This window comes from Folsomia candida, unplaced genomic scaffold, assembly GCF_002217175.1.
Source record: "Folsomia candida strain VU population unplaced genomic scaffold, ASM221717v1 Fcan01_Sc014, whole genome shotgun sequence".
NCBI lineage: Eukaryota > Metazoa > Arthropoda > Collembola > Entomobryomorpha > Isotomidae > Folsomia > Folsomia candida.
This window is the reverse complement of record NW_019091206.1, coordinates 2791539-2809955: the sequence shown is the minus strand read 5'-3', so window position 1 is coordinate 2809955 and position 18417 is coordinate 2791539. Positions and strand designations below refer to the sequence as shown.

General features: G+C 35.3%; 3 protein-coding genes across 3 annotated transcripts; 2 read left to right on the top strand and 1 right to left on the bottom strand.

Moving 5' to 3' along the window:
* Positions 1 to 599: 599 nt before the first annotated feature.
* LOC110856097 lies at positions 600 to 5587 on the top strand. Its single transcript, XM_035856718.1, has 5 exons — positions 600 to 1119; positions 1779 to 2105; positions 2425 to 2566; positions 2959 to 3114; positions 3198 to 5587. Exons 1-5 carry the CDS (start codon positions 790 to 792, stop codon positions 4247 to 4249), a joined length of 2007 nt encoding a protein of 668 aa, XP_035712611.1. The 5' UTR covers positions 600 to 789; the 3' UTR covers positions 4250 to 5587.
* Positions 5588 to 8138: 2551 nt separating this feature from the next.
* LOC118437570 lies at positions 8139 to 10371 on the bottom strand. Its single transcript, XM_035856708.1, has 3 exons — positions 10222 to 10371; positions 9758 to 10047; positions 8139 to 8741 (listed from the first exon to the last, which is right to left on the bottom strand). Exons 1-3 carry the CDS (start codon positions 10235 to 10237, stop codon positions 8580 to 8582), a joined length of 468 nt encoding a protein of 155 aa, XP_035712601.1. The 5' UTR covers positions 10238 to 10371; the 3' UTR covers positions 8139 to 8579.
* A 601-nt stretch (positions 10372 to 10972) lies between these two features.
* LOC110856096 (protein ANTAGONIST OF LIKE HETEROCHROMATIN PROTEIN 1) lies at positions 10973 to 12391 on the top strand. Its single transcript, XM_022104539.1, has 4 exons — positions 10973 to 11431; positions 11520 to 11730; positions 11808 to 12011; positions 12078 to 12391. The coding sequence occupies exons 1-4, from the start codon at positions 10973 to 10975 to the stop codon at positions 12389 to 12391; spliced, it is 1188 nt and encodes a 395-aa protein (XP_021960231.1).
* Positions 12392 to 18417: the final 6026 nt, after the last annotated feature.

The window sequence follows — 18417 nt, the reverse complement described above, 5'->3', positions numbered from 1 at the left end:
AATTTTATAATTTAAAGTGAAATTCTCTCATCAGTCGTCACCAGCGACGTCCTTGCGAAAATTCAGCTCGGTTGGAAGATTTTAGGAAATCGGTATGGGTCACCCACTAGGGTCCCTACAGATGAAAATTTTTCTAATATCACTTCATATTCTTTCACTAACAAGTCATTAACTACCTTCATGCCAAATTTCAGCCTTCTACGACTATTTTGTATTTTCTGCACCATTGACCCACACCACTAATATGACCCCAACAGGTCAACCACGGGACCGATTTGGCTCATCTTCGAACTTGATTCCTAACTTTGCCAATATGCAAATGGTAAAAATTTCAAGTCGATCGAATAAGTTTAAAGAGAGCTATCGAAATACAGACAGACAGACGGACGGACAACGCCAGTACATAAGCCTTGTGTCAGGCTAAAAAGAATGCTCTCACAAGTGGACGAACAAAGCTAACTCATGAGTATCATTATTATATGTAGGGAGGGCATTTGTGTTGTTGGTTTAGTTTAACCAATGCATTGTTTTCACTGTCGGATGGTTGGATGGGCATGTTGCGCCTTGGGGGTTGATTGTCTCTTATATAAGTCGAAGCAATAGGATACAACCATCACTAGAGATGCTGACTGAATTTTTAATTACAACTTTATCCTTCGCCTTTTTATAATTCACCATCGTTGCAGAATCCACACTACCTTCTTAATTCATAAGAAAGTTTTGCACACTGGTAGATTACATATTTACATTGAATGGACCATCCAGATTTCAAATTGCTTTTTTTGAAAAATGAAAATATTCCTGTATATAAACTTTTTTTTATTCAAAAGTATTTTAACCCCATTCGCCAAGTCGTATAATTTGAAAATCGATAGGATAAAGTGTGCCTCGTTAATTTTACAAAATAGTTTAGAAGGAGAAGAATCATCCCTTCTTGATATTTATGAAGGGAAAGAGTGTAACCCAACTTTGTACGACGAATTCGAAGCAAAGATAAAGCACACAAGGGTCAAAATCTGGAATAAATCTTGTAATTCTACCGTCTGTGGGTGGGATGGCTCTTTCGGTATGAAATGTACCCAGTTGATTAACGGAGAAAATAATTTATCCAAGGAACAGGTACTGTTTTTTAAGTAAAGTAATATCATAAAATTATCAAAATAAGTATTGATGGAATTGAATTTTATTGATACACGCTAAATAACTGGGTATTGAAAAAACGAACCGGTATTGATATCTGACTCTACCAGGTTGGTATTGAATGCTAATACCATTTTGGTATTTAAATAGTAAGTATGTGTCGGTAACAATTTCAACACTTACTGGTATTAGATTTATAACCACGCAGTACTAATCTAATACTGATTTTGCACAAATCAATACCAACGCGGTAGAGTCACATATCAATACCGTGTTTACTGATTTTGTTAAGAGTGTAGTATAGTGATACTGTTTAACAACGGAAGTAAATTTATGACAAATAATATTTAATAATTCTAAAACGGTACATGCATTTTTAATTCTTAATGGTAAATTGTGGCCGACTTCTAATATTCAGTTACAAATTGATAACTAGTAAAACTTTTTGCGTTGTAATTGTATACAATTTAAACATATATGTTTAAATTGTGTATGTATTTTGTGATTGGTAGATTAATTACATCTTTAATTTAATGAATTTTAAACTAAAAGAACTAACAAATTAAATTACTGGTTTACTAGTTTTTTTAATATTACATTACTAGCGAAGTAAATAATAGAACTCATGTTTTTTATAGAAAAACTACTTAATTGGCGAAACAAATTGTGAATGTGAGTCACTTGGAGGCTCTCTGTGTGAAACGAAATCCCCAGGATGTGACAACAGACCAATTAACAATCCACGAGTATGTGGAACCTTATATTTTGAGGACGGCTGCAGGGACTGTAATTCTGCACGAGTCTCAATTACATTTGGAAAGTCACAACAATTAACGCCCGAATTTTCGAGGAAATTAAAATCCATCAGGGTTAGAAAGGGATGCACACTTGTCGCAATATACAGATCAGAGGGTCATAAAAGTTCTGGGAGAACGTTTTTTAAAAAATCCGTATCTAGCATTAAGGTAATGAAATATGTACACTCTAAATAATATTTTGACAAATTATGTAATAGTTTGATTGCTACTTGGTGGTAAAGATTTTGAAACTGGACGGTAGAAATAATGGTGTCAAATTTAAATTTTATTTTGTTGTCTACTTAAATCATAACCTTGCAACTGGGAGATAAATTTGAATTTCGTAGGCAATCCTGTCCTCGGATCAGTTCCAAAATCGATTTGTCATAAATAAAGCTTCGTAATATATCCTACTTACCATGAAATTGATTTGCATGATCTCGTATTCGTCTGTAGACAATGTAACACACACAACTTGTATGCACAGGTCAACCCAGTTTTGACTGTGTATTACTGCTTTTGTGACTGCAAACTAATTTCGGATCCATTATACGATGACGGCCCCACAAATTTTTCTTGCCCAGCAATTGTGGAAACCACTACAGATGTGAGTAATACGGATGCGCCAGGTAAAGTAATGTGCAATTATAGGTGACAGCAAATAGGAATTGTTGGACTAATTCCGAAAGGGAATAAGTGCAGTCAATGCTTAATTCCGAAAGGGAATAAGTGCAGTCGATGCTTAATTCCAAAAGGGAATAGGTGCAGCGCATGCCTAATTTCGAAAGGGAATAAGTGCAGTCGATGCTTAATTCCGAAAGGGAATAAGTGCAGCGCATGCTTAGTTTCGAAAGGGAATAAGTACACAAGAATGACATGTAAGAAGCCTGAACTTATTGTTTTCGGAATTAGCCATTAACTGCACTGCACTTATTTCCTTTCGGAATTAGTCCGACGGAATTTTGTAGTTAAATTTTGTTTATCTTTTTGTAAAATTCTAATTAATAAGGCCAAAATTTAGGTGAAACAACTACAGAGGAACCAACAATCTTGATTGAAGAATTTAACAATTGGTTGATTTTGGTCCCAATTTTGATCATCAGTTTGGTAATCCTTATAGTATTTATTCGCACACTGATCAACACAAGAAGAAAACCACAACAATTTGAACTTGAAGGTATACAATATTTTTGTCTTACAAAACAGCAATGTTGTGCAACGTCCCTAATCAAAAAAAAATATATTTCACGCTAATTTCAGTTGATCTAAACGAACTCCGAACGAAACTAAAACGATGTTTCACTCCCTGGTGCACATTTCGCTCTTTGATTGGCCTTGGAGAAATTGCGCGCGGCTCATTTGGCGTTGTCATAAAAGCGATTGATGTCAACGAAGCGTGTAACAAAATAGGTTACGCTATAAAGTGTGTAGACATTCTTAAAACAATAAATTACAAAACCCTTCCGGACAGTTATGCACGTATAAATAAACTTCTTAACGAGATTGACGTACTGAGCGAATTACATTCGGAACACGTTGTCAAATTTCATAACTGCTGGGTGGAAACAGATCGCGGTAGTCTGGTCGACAGACATAACTTGGAAGCCTATATTTCACAATTGGTTTCTAATGCAACAAACTCCGCCAATAGCACTGAATCTTTCTCGCGGAGTCATATGTTCCTGAAAATGGAATATTGTGATATAAGTCTTGAAGAATATATTAGCAAATTGATTAGAATAATTCGTGCTGGTGTCAATTGTTATACAAATATAGACAAAATTGTTTGGGACATTATACGACAACTGTGCACAGGGCTGGAGTATATTCATTCAAAAGGGGTAAATCATAGAGATTTGAAGCCTGCGAATATTTTAGGGCAGTTTAAATTTTCGAAGAATTCGATTGTATGGAAAATTGCGGATTTTGGATTAGCCCTACTAGCCATGGATGGAGAAGGGTATCACGGTAGTCAAGCAGGGACAAAGATCTATCGTAGTCCAGAGCGGATGCGAGGATCGGCATATAACACTAAATCGGATGTCTATAGTTTTGGGTTGTGTTGTTTAGAATTAGCACAATTGAACGGGAACACGTTTATGAGGTCCAAAGTGTTTAGTGATTTGATAAAATTTGATGAACCTGGCAGAAGAAAATTGATAGACGGTATTATGTGCAGAAGTAGTGTAGAGCTTCAAAAGGTAGTGAGGAAAATGCTTGAAAAAGAAACGACCAAGAGATGGAGTGCTGCCCGAGTTTTGTCTTATATGCGGTCAGTTGATAAATCACGAGAAATAGTTGTGGGAAAGTGACCATTGTAAAGTGCATTTAAATTTATGTATAGCTGAATGCTAATGAGCATCCACACATTACATAGCGATATTAAATATTTAATTATCTTTATGCGGGGAAATTGAGGTCATGAGTACTCAATCTATGTATGTACTAGTAAGCCCTACTGAAATAAGCTAAACTATGACTCATTGTTACGACTAAGCCAAGAAATCCTTTGACCGTATTCTACAACCTAAATGACTACACCTATCAAAATTTTGGAAGAGAGCAATTGTGCAGGCAACTACAATAGCTCCTGTCATTTTAGGTAAAACGTATAAACAATACATATATTTACATTTAGCGGTTTGAGAATCGATTCTAAACCTTCAAATTGACTGTTGACCTATGTACCTCCGGTCGACTATGTGCATGTATTGGATCGAGCTTATTTTATGATACACAATGTAGTTGTGCGCCCAATCTTTCAAGAATTTTGAACATCGGAGTTAAATTGACGACATAATGCCAATTTAAATATGACTGTTTTGCTATGCTTGGTACCATTAGTCAAGCTCTACAACTGGAGCGGTGATACAAACCTTCTACATACAGTAAAAATGTATTTAATATTGTAACTGTGCCAATCCTCACCAAGATCTCCCGTTTTTATGACCTTCTTAAATACTACCTTAGAGCTGTAAGAAGGGTTGAAAAGAACTTAAACTGAAAATTGCTTATTCAAATTACAAGACTTTTATCACAAATGCATTCAAAATAACTATAGTACACAATTACCATTGTTATTATTTACAAAGACTTTTTAATGCGTTAAATACCTGTTAGAATCCTTCCTGCTAAGTTGCTCACTTTTAACTTTATACCATAAATTGTAATAAATATACATATACCTTTGCGATGTTAAACCGTAGCCGTCACGTACTTAATTTACTCCAATTATTATAATTAAAGTATGATAATTTATCCCGATGTGCTCGTCTTATTCATTGCTAAAAAATTTTATTTATAATCCAAGAGACACACATAATGATATAAGACATATATGTAAGAATGGTTTCTAAGCAACATGTATGTACGTAGTATTCGCAGACATTTATGCAAACTTGATATCCGCAAATTATACAAGTAAGTACAAGTTTTCATATCATAAATAAATAGGCAACCAAAAATATAAACAAATACATAATGAACAACAATCCAAATATTTTGACAGGCAATGAAATGAATTAAAACGAGTAAGTATCAGTAGCTTCATATTAGTACATATGTAGTTCACATGTGTGCATTGTGATGGGATAAGCTGTATTTACCAACTTTTAATTCACAAATATATGTAAGTATCAATTACTCCTTAAAATAATCATCATACTTATTACCATTTCCGATTATACACCGTGGTCCTTTTAAGCTTAACCCATTGCAAAATTTTTGTATCTAATCCTACCCTATAATTATATTACGCATTGCATGAAACCCATTACAACTTGTATGTTAAGATTTCCAATTGTAAAAAAAATTCCATACATGCCATTTTCTCCAAGTAATAGAAATTAATAAAAATTGGCTGACAAAATTACCCCATAGTTATGTATGACCACTCTGTAATCATTTATGAAATTTTCATCCAACCACTATAAAGTAAAATTAGGATTCTGGACAATAAATCAATCCTATTTAGGTACTTTAGTTTACCCATGTTTGACCCCTGTTTGATAGACATACCAATGTAACCCATTTGCAGCAATGAATTCTGAACATCTCGAATTTTTTAAACTTTTTCAGAAAACCTATCTCACAAATTGTATTTACCGTTTCCCACTTGACCTCGAATTTCGAAAAGGTTCGGTCTACTTGATCAAAGTGCAGCGTCCTTTTGACAAGTCGTGGTCAATTTGTGTACTGGTCATCTTGTTTTCTATAATTTTCTGTATTTCCTGGGCAATTTTGATAGTCCGGGGAGAAGGTGTGGGAAATCAGTATTGGATGGATATCCGAATCCTGTTGTGGTTCGGGATGTTGGTCATTGCAATCTGTGAAGGGGTCGTGTACCATGAGACCGTGGTTAAAAACAGGGACTTGGTTATCTATTCTTGCAAAGAGATGGTGGACTATGAACGAAAGCTGAAACAAGGTACATACACAAATATTGGGGCATCTCACTCTGAGATGCCCCAATGATATTATATTATACATATAATCTGAGATTCCCAGATTATATAAAAAAATATTACAAAAATTAGGTTTTATTGGCTCAAAAGTCTGGTGCAATCTGTAGTAGATTACGCAAGGGAAAAATGAATTATGAACGAACTCTCTGCTCATGAACCTTGAGACAGTCCAGGTAAACGTCGTCCGGGATGTAGTCCCCTTTTATCCCGGCTTAACTGAAAATAAACAAATAGTAAACCTCTAATTTTTCAATAAATTGAAAAGGAGTACCAATAAGATCAGCTGAACAAATTTCGTTCGCGAATTACGCGACTTCCTACAGAATATTGTATATACATAGGTAGGTATACCCTTTAATGTTTAAAAGATTTTTAGATGCCCCATTTCAATTATCATGAAGTTACACGAGGTCCAGTTACAGAATTTTTTGCAAAAATGGAAATAATAAATTCTACTAAATTCATCTTTGTTCCATTAAGTATCAATTTCTTAGCCAAGCAGTGAAAACTTTGAATTTATTTGAATTTAAGATTTAACAACATCTTTGTAACAAGTTTAGACCGACCTCGTGGTTAATCAGTGAAAAATAACAAATTTTAAGTACTTATATGGACTGTAAACTTTTAATTTCTAGAACTGCGTAAGAAGTTCAAAATCTTGCCGCGTCTATTTCCCGGATCAAACTGGGTGATTAACCTTCTCAAAGTTGACACCCTGGTGGGATTCTTGTTCACCCCGGTGGCCGTCTTTATCTTAATCTTACTCGAGTATGACCCTCCAGTCTTCATAATCCGCAAACCTATCATCCCCCCTTGGTCTGGCAATAACTTTTTGTACACTCTGATCGAAACCTTGTACCGTTTCATCATCGCAAATCTTGCCGCCTATGAGCTCGAGCGTCTCATCTTGTACTCCATAGTGCTCGCAATAATCCAGCTGATGACACTCTCATCTATAATATTTTCAATTATGGCGTTACTTAAAACATCTACGGACCGCGGGATCAATCGCATCCATATTTCAAGGTATCGCGTCGCCCAACTATTATTTGGCGTTGGAGCTGACCTTGCCCAAAAAATAGCACTCGTCGCAACGACATCTCTCGGACTTTATATCGTTCTATGTAATTATGCCGTGGTAAAAATGCATAGTCTCATATTGCCCGTGATACTGGTGGGATTTATTGTTGCCGAGGTTACTGGATTGACCGTACTTCAGACAGTGTGGGACATGGCCGTGTTATATCCGAAACTTTCAGGGAATCTTTTGACAAAATTTAAAAACGCGTTTTCATTTCGGGGCAATATAATAGAGGCGCGAAAGGAACAGATGAAAATGCTGAGATCTTTACGCCCCATCGTTGTACCGGTGGGGGTTGGGGGAATTAAATTTGTTCATGTCGCGATTCCAACTAAGGTACAGATGTACGAGATATTGCTGGACTTAACTTTCCAGGCGGTTCTTACATTTTAAAAAATCTATGGAGGGTACGAAATATGGAGCGAAATGAGTAATTTGTAACCAAATGGTAACAATATTTTTTAAATTCTTAATTTAAATTCTTTCTGTAAATCTTATACTATGTTGAAATCAGAAAAATGGACTAATGAAAAACAGAAAATATGTATAAACAAATGCGCTTATAAGTATAGTGCATAATGAATATTTTGCACACTGATCCTGTTCGTGCGAAATGAACAATTGCACATAATTATTTATCGTGAACTCAGTCTATTACATACATTAGAATTATGTGATTAAATCTAATGAAGAAGTTTAGAAATCCGCCCGTCTACAAGACGGGCTTATAGGCTAGTATACATAAATATAAAAATACAATTACATAATTATTAATTGTTTGTATTCCCGTACAAAAAATTATTGCATTGTAAAAAACTTATTTTAAAATGTGCAAACTTTTCAAAGTTTTATGTAGAAAATAATATATTTCAGGCAGTATAAGCAACCCTAAAGTAAATTAATATCAGGATAACTTTTTTTTGTGTTTTTCTCTAAGATGGATTAAAAATTGCTAATGAAGCTAAAGAAAACCAACCAGTTGCCACATTGTCCATTTTTTTCTTCCAGATTTGCCGTTGTCCCTAATTTCTAGTTGGAAGAGGTAGAATCCGATGAAGGGGGATTGGAACGGGTGCGTTTCGCGGGGGGTGGCGTCGTTTATGTGACCTCCGCTAACCCCCCATCCCCATCAGCGCCAGACGTCTTCTTGTTCTTTATAAAACCCAAATGAAACATTCTTGCAGCCCTTATGACATCGCCGTTTCGGTAGACTCGCACCCATGGCGGCATATTATTCCACTTAATCCCCAAGTTGGTCACCTGTAAGATACATAAAAAAGATGAAAAATTTTATAAATCACAAAGTTCCGGTAAGTGAAAGAAAATAGGACATGCTCCTAAAGTATAAGCAAACTAGTGTTGGGTGACGTTTATTTTTGCCACGGCAAGTTTCTACATATATATCACATAGAGTAATAAGAAAATATTATGTAGTAGACTACGATATGTATGGAGTAAAAGTGGTCAAAAAATTAATTTGGAAATGCAATTTTTTTTCATAATATCACAAATATATCTAGATGTTGATTACCCTCAAAACATCATACGCTTCCGATCAAAATTTAATTTGCTATATCATTTCAACGCCGTCATGACTCATGAGCGCTTTTTGGGAAGGCTTCATTAGTAATTTTCTCCCACCGAAACCAAAAATTTTCTTAATGTATGCATCAACTTTATCATTAAGCTGTGAATATTTCCTGTTGTACAGTGCCCAAAATTGGTCAATTAGACGAAAACCAACGACGTTGGTTAATGGACGTATGTAATGTAATGGATATGGGGCTCTTCAGTTCAGAGTTTTGAAAAGCAATGGGATTTTTCCAAGTCGTTTCGTGTGCCATGTAGAATCCGTCAAACTGACTGTTTACCATTGCTGTTGGCTATTAATTTCATTTCATTCTTTGAAATGCTGTAAAATATAGACGGGATGGAAATCTGAGTTTTAACGTTCTCTCGCGATATTGACAAGATGAGGGTTGAATTTTAATAACACTTTTTACTCGGAATGACTGAAAAGAAGGCAATAATCACGTAAACGGCGTTCCTTGTTAAGATTTAAGTGAAAACAGTGGCCAATGACCACACCCTCTGGAGACGCGGTTTAAAATTCAAAAACTGACGGACCAGTGTAATTTAAGTTTTCCATATATTAATCATTACAAGATCGGACAGAAATTCAAAAAGGCAAAAAAACAGCCTAATAATTTTGCACGTATTGATGGGAATCTAAAATTTATAAGGGAAAGTAAAATTTCAAATTTCGTCATACTCACCATTATTCGGAGACGTTCCGTGACTTCTCGATGTTTTTCGTGTGGACGATCTAGTGCGTATGGTACTCCGTCCGTGAGGAGACGGAGGGTGACTATATAGTCTTCAAATCCCAAGTTATTTAGATTGTACTCCTCCCTGGGAGTGGCGATATCGTTGAAAGATGTCGATGGCCTTGGTTCTTGTCGTCGGCGTGCCGCCACCCTAGCTGACATCCTTTGTAGTGGTGATGCTTCATTATCTTCCTGATTGATTTGTTCGGCAGGAGCTGGAGTTTCTGAGATGGGGGTGTCTAACAGAAGAAATAGTTAGTATTTATGTAAGAAATTATGTCTTGAATAATTTCCAGATATTTATTAGAATTCAATTCACCCATCAAGGGGACGTTATGAAAACTAAAAGGTTGCGGAAATAACTGGAAATGATCGAAGGAGATGGAAGTACAAACAAATTCAGACTGTCTTACCTAATTTGCCAGCCATGGCGTCGAATAGTCAAGAATATCCGAGAATCACTATGAAATGAGTTGAACTGAGGGGACAAGTTGTCTTGCTGACTTGAGCTGTGAAACTGGAGAATTTTACAAGTCCACACTTCTTTTAATGTGGCAGAGATTTCTCTTTCTAAGAAACAGGGTTGTGCTAAGAATAGACAAGGAAAGCATTTTTTAACCTTTTCTTGCATTCATATCCTCATACTGCATAAACTTAGAATCAGGGTTCGTCACCCTGGGTTTCTGTGGGTTGGAAATGTTTTTGGTGTTTTTTGGTATTTTTTGGGGGTTTTGATGTTTTTTTTTGGTATTTTTGGGTTCCTGGTGTTTTTGTTATTTTTGGGGTTATTGAGGTTTTTGCGGGTTTTTGCAACGATCAAACCTCGGAAAAACCCCTCTTTTACGTAATATTAAATAGGGTTTTCCGGGGTATTTCCAGGGTTTTTATAAGATTTTGAGATATTAGATTAATATTGGGGCTCCTCAGACAGTTCTCAAAAATTTCGCTTGCTTCGCTTGGTTAAAAATTTCGCTGCATTAAGCGAACAAGCGAGGCAAATCTGACTGAACACTTTTCGCTTAATAAGTCGCTTGTGAATTTGCTCCAAAAATGAGACTGTGCGCGAATTTTAAAACCCCTGTGATTTAGTGAATCCCAAATTTGAGTAAGTTTTAGTAGTTTAAGTTAAATATTTAATTTGTTTTAATTTATATTCTAACTACGATGTCGCAAAAGTCCGCTAAAACACACCTTATCGAGGCCCTTGCTTGCAACGCAATCCTGGCGATGGAAACTGAAGAAGAGGAAATTGACGACATTATTGAAAACTTTGAGAACGATTTAAGTGCAGTGTTGTGCATTCGATATGCGACTTCTCGAACCATTAAAACTCCAAAATCTAAAGAGTGGATTTTTAGTGTCTTGCCAAATTATGCCGAAAGAGAGTTCAAGGAAAATTTAAGAGTGTCAAGGACAGACTTTGGTAGAATATTAAACATAATTTCTCCCTACGAAGGATTTTCAAACATCGGACCAGGGAAACAATTTCCAATTGCAATCCAATTAGCCGTCGCACTATTTCGATTCGGGGTGAACGGTACTGGGGCGTCTTATTCGAAACTGGCTCAAAAATTTGGAATTGGTAATGGAACAGTTGATGCTATCACCAAGAGAGTAATAAAGGTAAATATGAAAATTATATAATTATCATGCTTACAATAAAGTGTATGTTAAAGGGTTTTTATATTAAGAGGTGTTTTAAATCTTTCAGGCTATCGTATCAGTTGAAAAAGAATGGATTTACTGGCCTGATGAAACTGAACGCGAGAAATTGGCTGAATTATGCCCCCAGCTTCCAGGCTGTATCGGAATTGTTGACGGCTCCCACATTAATTTAGAGGAAGCTCCCATCAACGATCCCCAGTCTTATTTTTCACGTAAAATGAGATATTCCATTCACCTACAAGGGATTTGTGACGCAGGTGTGCATATTATACTTTAACCATTGCCTATTTTTATCAAATGTTGTACATATATTCTGGTATTTCGATTTTTGCAGAGTTGCGATTGAGACATATTTTAGTTGGATACCCAGGATCAGTACACGATGCGCGAGTGTTTGCAAATTGTGATATTGCGAAACACCCTGAAAATTATTTTAACCTAGGGCAATGGATAGCCGGCGATTCAGCCTACAAACTTCAGCCGTACTTGATTACCACGCTTCGGACTAATGCAGTTATTGGAACACAAAAAGAAAGAGGTGCATCTCAGTAGTACTACTAATCGGTTTCGATTGTAAAATTAATATTTACTTATTACAATGCAGATAAGTTCAACAAAGTGTTTTGCAACTTCCGTGTCAAAATTGAACAAGTGTATGGGGGTCTAAAAGAAATTTTCACGAGTCTGAAGGAGCTAAGGATGCAAATTAACTTTCAAGATGGCCATCAATATGCTGTACAATGGATTACAGCTTGTTGCGTGCTATACAACATCATTTTGGAGTCTCTTGACGAATATCCGGTCACAGACGAAATGCTAGGTGATGAGAATGATCAGGTCAATCCCCGAAATGGGAACCTCCGACCGTCAGCTATTGAAAAACGGGATGAAATATTTAATTATGTTCAGAGCCGATAAATATCATTTCATAATTAATAAATATACGATAATTCTTAATCTAGAAAGCACATCAGTTTGTCAATTACTAGATTTTTTATTTGTCACAAATTATTGCCAAATATTTATGAAGCATATTTTGCGAGTTCTAGTTTAAGTTTACGCTCTTCGTTCTTCAATCTTTGTTCCTCCAAAGCCATCTTTTTCATTTCGACTTCATGAAAAGTCTGGTTTTTTTGTCTCTCAATATCTAATTTACCGAGTTCAATTTCTTTTTTCAACAAAAAGTCTTCTTTCTGAAGGTCCAGGGCTTGCATATCCATTTTCTCCTTGCGATCGAAAGTTTCCTTTTCAAATTGTAAACGATGAACTGCAAGGTCAGATCGCTGCTTTGATGCTTCTGCCATCAATCCCATGCTCGTCATGACCGGAGGTTTTCTCTTCCGATTGACGGAGTCGAACGTTCCTGATTTTTGGACACTGGGAGCGGTCCCGACTTCGTCTAAAGTATTGTTTTCCGTTCCTATTTCCACCTCGATTTCTGAATGTGTAATACCATACTCCGTGATGTCTAACAACTCATCCTTGTCATTTCCTAAAGGGTCAGATGGTTCGGCGGCTGCACCGTCCTGTTGTTCGTCGTCGTATTCGCCTTGCGTTTCGTGAATGAATGGTGGATTCACACTCGCCCTTGTCCCGTAAATCTCGTCCAAAATGTCAAAAAGTGGACACTTTTTCAAAATATAATCTGCAATATTTATTAATATTCATATTATCCATGCATAAGTAATATTTGTGTATGAAATATGTATCAATTTAATCATGTACTTAAGAAGCACTCACCTCTTACATACTCCTTATCTACGATCCCCTCTCCGGTTTGATTCCTCCAGTTTATGATCGCGTCATAAGATTTCTTTAAGTTTTTAACAACATTTTTAATTTGCGTAGGAGTTACGTTTTCGAATTCAGAAGTTTGAATCTGCAGCCGTCCATAGTAAATAGAAGCAGTTGGCTTCTAAAAATGAATCAAATTGTTTAGTAGATAAGTAAATTGTACCAGTAATTTAATAATTTCACAAAATAGTAAATTCCTTACCTCAATTGACAATCCTGACTGTATAGTTTGCAGTAAATAATTCAGAATTACTTTTTTCTCTCGTTCCGTCCATTCCCGTCGAGATTGGGTTTCAGTGGGAGTGGTTTTCTTGCTGGCTTGCTTAGTGCTCTTCGTCTTTGCTTGTTTAGGTGGCATATTTGTTATTATTGTTGAACACTAATTTACTTTAACAAATTGTAGAATTAATTTATAACAACAAGAAAAACATCTGGCAACTAGCTGAAGAATAAGCGACACTAACTCTACTCTGGAGCCTCGCTTCCCCCGATTTTTGCTCGCTTATAATGGCGAGCTCTGATTGGTTGTTCGAGTGACGGTGATGATGCACCTTCGCTAATACAGGCGAAATTTCTAACCAAGCGAAACAAGCGAAATTTTTGAGAACTGTCTGAGGAGGCCCATTATACTAAATTATTTCTTATCTACTACTGATTAAAAATATCATTTAAGTAATTTGAGTTTCCCACAGCATAAATCAACCTATCCTGAGTTTTTACCACTTTTTACCAGTTTATACCACTTTTTACCATTTTACCACTTTTTACCACTGTGATGGTAAAAATCAACCGAAGTGGTAAAATTTAAAACACTGCCCAGGGGTTTTTGCGGGTATCCAAGTGACAATGGAGGTCTCCCAACGTATGCTCACAGATTTGGACCAAACTAGCGTCAATCGATCACAAGTATATTAGTATCAAATTTACAAATAGAACTATCTACGAATGCTCAAGTTTGGCGGAGATATTTGCATCCACAGCGGGCGAAATGTGCAGAAAATTTGGTAAATGAAAAATTTGCCAGCCTTGGGGGTGAGTTTTCTCCTCTTTTTATTTCTTTCACCATCATAATCAGTCAAATGAATGAAAGCGAACATTTATGAAGCTAATTTCCCACAGCAAAATTCTGGAATTTGATTTTTGTTTTATTTCATTTCATAAATTAATACATAAAACTGTCGCCGGATGTCGAGAAAAAAGTCCTCCAGATTTGGATGCCGAATACGAATTCTAACAAACTTTTGTAGCGTCCACGACCTTCAAAGATAATGTCCATCTGATCAGCCAGATCGATAAAATAAAGTAAAATTTCATGAATTTTCTAAAAAATGCCTAAAAACTTTATCGAACGAGAATCAAAATTTGATTTGAATTTAGTTCATAGTTTCATAAATCTGTAAAATTTGGAAATCGAATAAAAATTGGGTGAACATTTTATATTTTAATCAGCTTTACAGATAAAACTGGACTGAATCGGTCGAATGAAGTAAAATTTTATAAAGTATTAGTTTTAGAAACATTTGGAAAATTTCCACACACAAAAAGGTCGCCTGATTTTCGATTTTTTTGTAAATGACGACATCATGTGTTGAGTTTTCTTAAAAAATTATAATTTCATTCAGTAAAATTCAAAATTTGTTTTAATTTTATTTCATAATTGAATAAATAAGTAAGATTTCGAAACCGAATAACAATTCTGTCAAAATTTTGTATTATTCGTAAACTCTAAAGATTCAATTCAAATGCAGATAAAAAGTAATTGATTCATAATTTTAGAAATTCTAAAATATCTCCACAAAGCTCTCAGCAATACCAGAAAATTATTCTTTCAAAATTACAAAATTTTATTTTTGGTTCGATTTTATTTCATAATTTAATAAAAATTATAACGTTTTTGGATGCCGAATGTCAATTCGGTCAAAATTATAAAACTCACCAACTTCAAACGTAAAATGAAATATCTGACCAAACTCGATAAAAGAAATTAAAATTTCATTAGTTTTCTTATAAAAATATCAAAACAAAAATCAAACCAAAAATCAAAACCTAGTTTGACTTTAGTTCCTGGTTTAATAAATCAATAAATTTTCTATGACGTTTATCAACCTCAAAAAAGAAGGTGGTAAGCAAATAAAGTAAAATTTCATCAATTCATAATTTCACAAAAATTTGCAAAATTTCCACCACAATTTCTACTCTCATAATCGGACGAATGAATGAAAGTGAACAGGTATGCCGTCAAGACTTTTGCAACCTGTTTGCAAATGATTACATCGCGTATTAAATTTCCTGAAAAAAAATATAATTTGCTGCAAAAAAAATAGTGAATTTAAATTTTTTGTTTTTATTTTGATTATTTTTTTTTAATCTGTAAGATTTCGATGTCGCATAAAAATTCTCTCAAAATTTTGCAATTTAATGTAGTTGAAAGATAGATTGTACCCATGCATTGCAGTCAAGGAAAGAGGGCAAGATTTAGCCGAAGAAGAGCTAAATTTAGCTCCGACAGCTAAATCTAGCTCTTCAAGATCAATTTTACTCTGAAAAAGAGCTAAATTTAGCTGATCCTCGGCTAAACTTAGCTTGGTCAGACTTTGAAAAGACCGACCGCCTTTATTATGCACTGACGGTTGCTTTTGTCAATTTAGGCATATTAAGCAGGTTTCACTTAACAAATAACCAATGGCCCAGCTTTGTGTGATCTGGCCCACCGTGGTTACAAAGACTTAAAAGTGAAGGTTATTTTAAATTCATAGTTATAGACTAAATAATTTAAATTTGGCGGAAGATTTGGAGCAAGATTTACCTTTCGGAGCTAAATTTAGCTCCGGATCGGCTAAATAAAGCCGGAGCTAAAATTAGCTCTTCTTCGGCTAAATCTTACCCTCTTTCCTTGACTGCATTGAATATACATTCATATAGAAGATGCAGTGTATTAAAAATGCATAAGCCACGTTGAGAAGCCAGGACCAATAACAGAGGACGGCGTGGTTTTCGACCCCTCCCACCCCCAGACAGCCAATCAGAAAAGTTTTTAAATTAAATATTATTCATGTCTTTTTTAAATTTTCGGAGTTCAACTTTGTCGAAAATGCAATTGTACAGGTTGGACGCCAAAATGGAAACAAACGTATATTTGTGATTGTTTAATAAGCTGAAAAAACTGAGAGGTTATGGGCAAAAAACGTGAAAACCTCGCCATCGTCTGCTATTGGCTCTCAACGTGGCTTACGCATGCTTATGGAGTTAAACCTTTTAGGTCTCCTTTAGGAGGCTTATCCACTTTTCTCTGGTACCCATGAATATAATTGTCATAAAATGAATGAGCAAATTTTCGTTTTGTATTGAATTTTCTAAAAAAAATTATAATTCTGAAATTTTCATTTTCTGAAATAATTTAACAAATCGATAAAATTATACATAATTTCAAGCAAAATTCTTTAATTTTATTTTTATCTAGATTTTATTTCTAAATTTTTGTAAGATTTAGGTGTCAAATAACAATTTTATTAAAATTATGAAAAGTACAAACTTCAAAAATAAAATTGACCAAACTTGATATATGTAAAATAAAGTAAAATTTCATTAATGATTCAAATTTACAAAACAAAAATATAATTTCCCCGGGCAAAATTAAAAATCTTTCTTGATTTTTCGTTGTTCAAGAAAAATTCTGGAATGTTATTTTGGTATTTAAATATTTTATTTTCTAATTTAATATAACTGATTTGGAATATTTGAAAATAGAGTAAAAATTGTGTCAAAATTTTGGAAATTTAACAAACTCCAACGCAAAAATCGAAGAGCAATTACTACAAAACTCTGGAAAATCCAACTACCCCAAAGAACTAATTAAAATGAAATAAAAGTGAAATTTCATTCATAATTATGTAAGTATTTGGAAAATTTATACCCCCAAAGAACTCCTACCCGCTTTCTTTAGAAATGAAGGCATGATGTATCGAATTTTCGAAAAAAATTATAAATTCCTGCAGTAAAATTTTGGAATTTTAATTTTCGTTTTGATTTTATTCATATTTTAATTAATATTTCATTTTCCTTCGCTACGACATCACTGTCGTAGTCAATTGTAGTACGCCCAGATCATAGGTACTAGGGGAGACATCTGCCTATGGTACCCAAGATGAATCCGGAAATATGGTCACAACTTCCTGCCAGCGCTCGACTCTCTGATCTCCGATTTCAAAGCCATCAACAAGCCCTCAGCACTGCACTTGTTGGCCTCGTAAATATTGCAAATGAATCCGCAAAGACTCAATCCGCGACACCAAATGAGGCTACGGCAAAAGTTATTAAGATGACAATTGAAAATGCAAATCTACTCGGCAACGAATTTCAAGAACTAAGCAACAAGAGAAGAGCAGAGGTGAGGAAATTCATGAATAAGGAATACGCTGCTATATGTTCTGCCAAAATTCCAATCTCTGAATGGCTTTTCGGCAACGACTTGAATGAATCGCTCAAAGCCTCAAAGACTGCTGCCGGCGTAATTAGAAACTCGATGACCTCGTTCAAGCCTCATTATGGAAAGCCACACGGTCGCCCTGGGAGGAGCTCGTCTTCTTTAAACTATTATCGCTCGTTCCCTCGAGGTCCCATGAGAGGAACGCCAGGGCAGAGCAGGGGCCAAGGCAGTCAGAGATCTCGGCCTTTTCATCTCAACCAATCGACCTCATTCCGTCAGTTTCGACCACAACAATAGCAATAGAGAAAACAATAGATGTTAGTAGTTTAAATAATAATGGTAACATAAGACAAGCAGGGAATTTGAAATATTATTTAGATGAGTGGGAGATCGTTACAAATGATAATTATGTACTTCAGGCTATTAAGGGTTTCAAGATCCCATTTACAAAGGTGCCACAACAATCGCATGAACCTTCTTGTCCTAAAATGTCAAAAACTGAAGTCGATTTTATTTCTGCTGAAATTAACGAGATGCTAAATATTGGTGCCATCCAGTTGTCACAAGAAGAATCAGACCAATTTATTTCAAATGTCTTTACCGTCCCGAAGCCTGACGGGAAGCGCAGATTCGTTATTAATTTAAAAGCGCTGTATGAATTTGTAGATTCGCCTCATTTTAAGATGGAGGACATTAGATGTGCTTCGTCTTTGTTGTCTCGAAA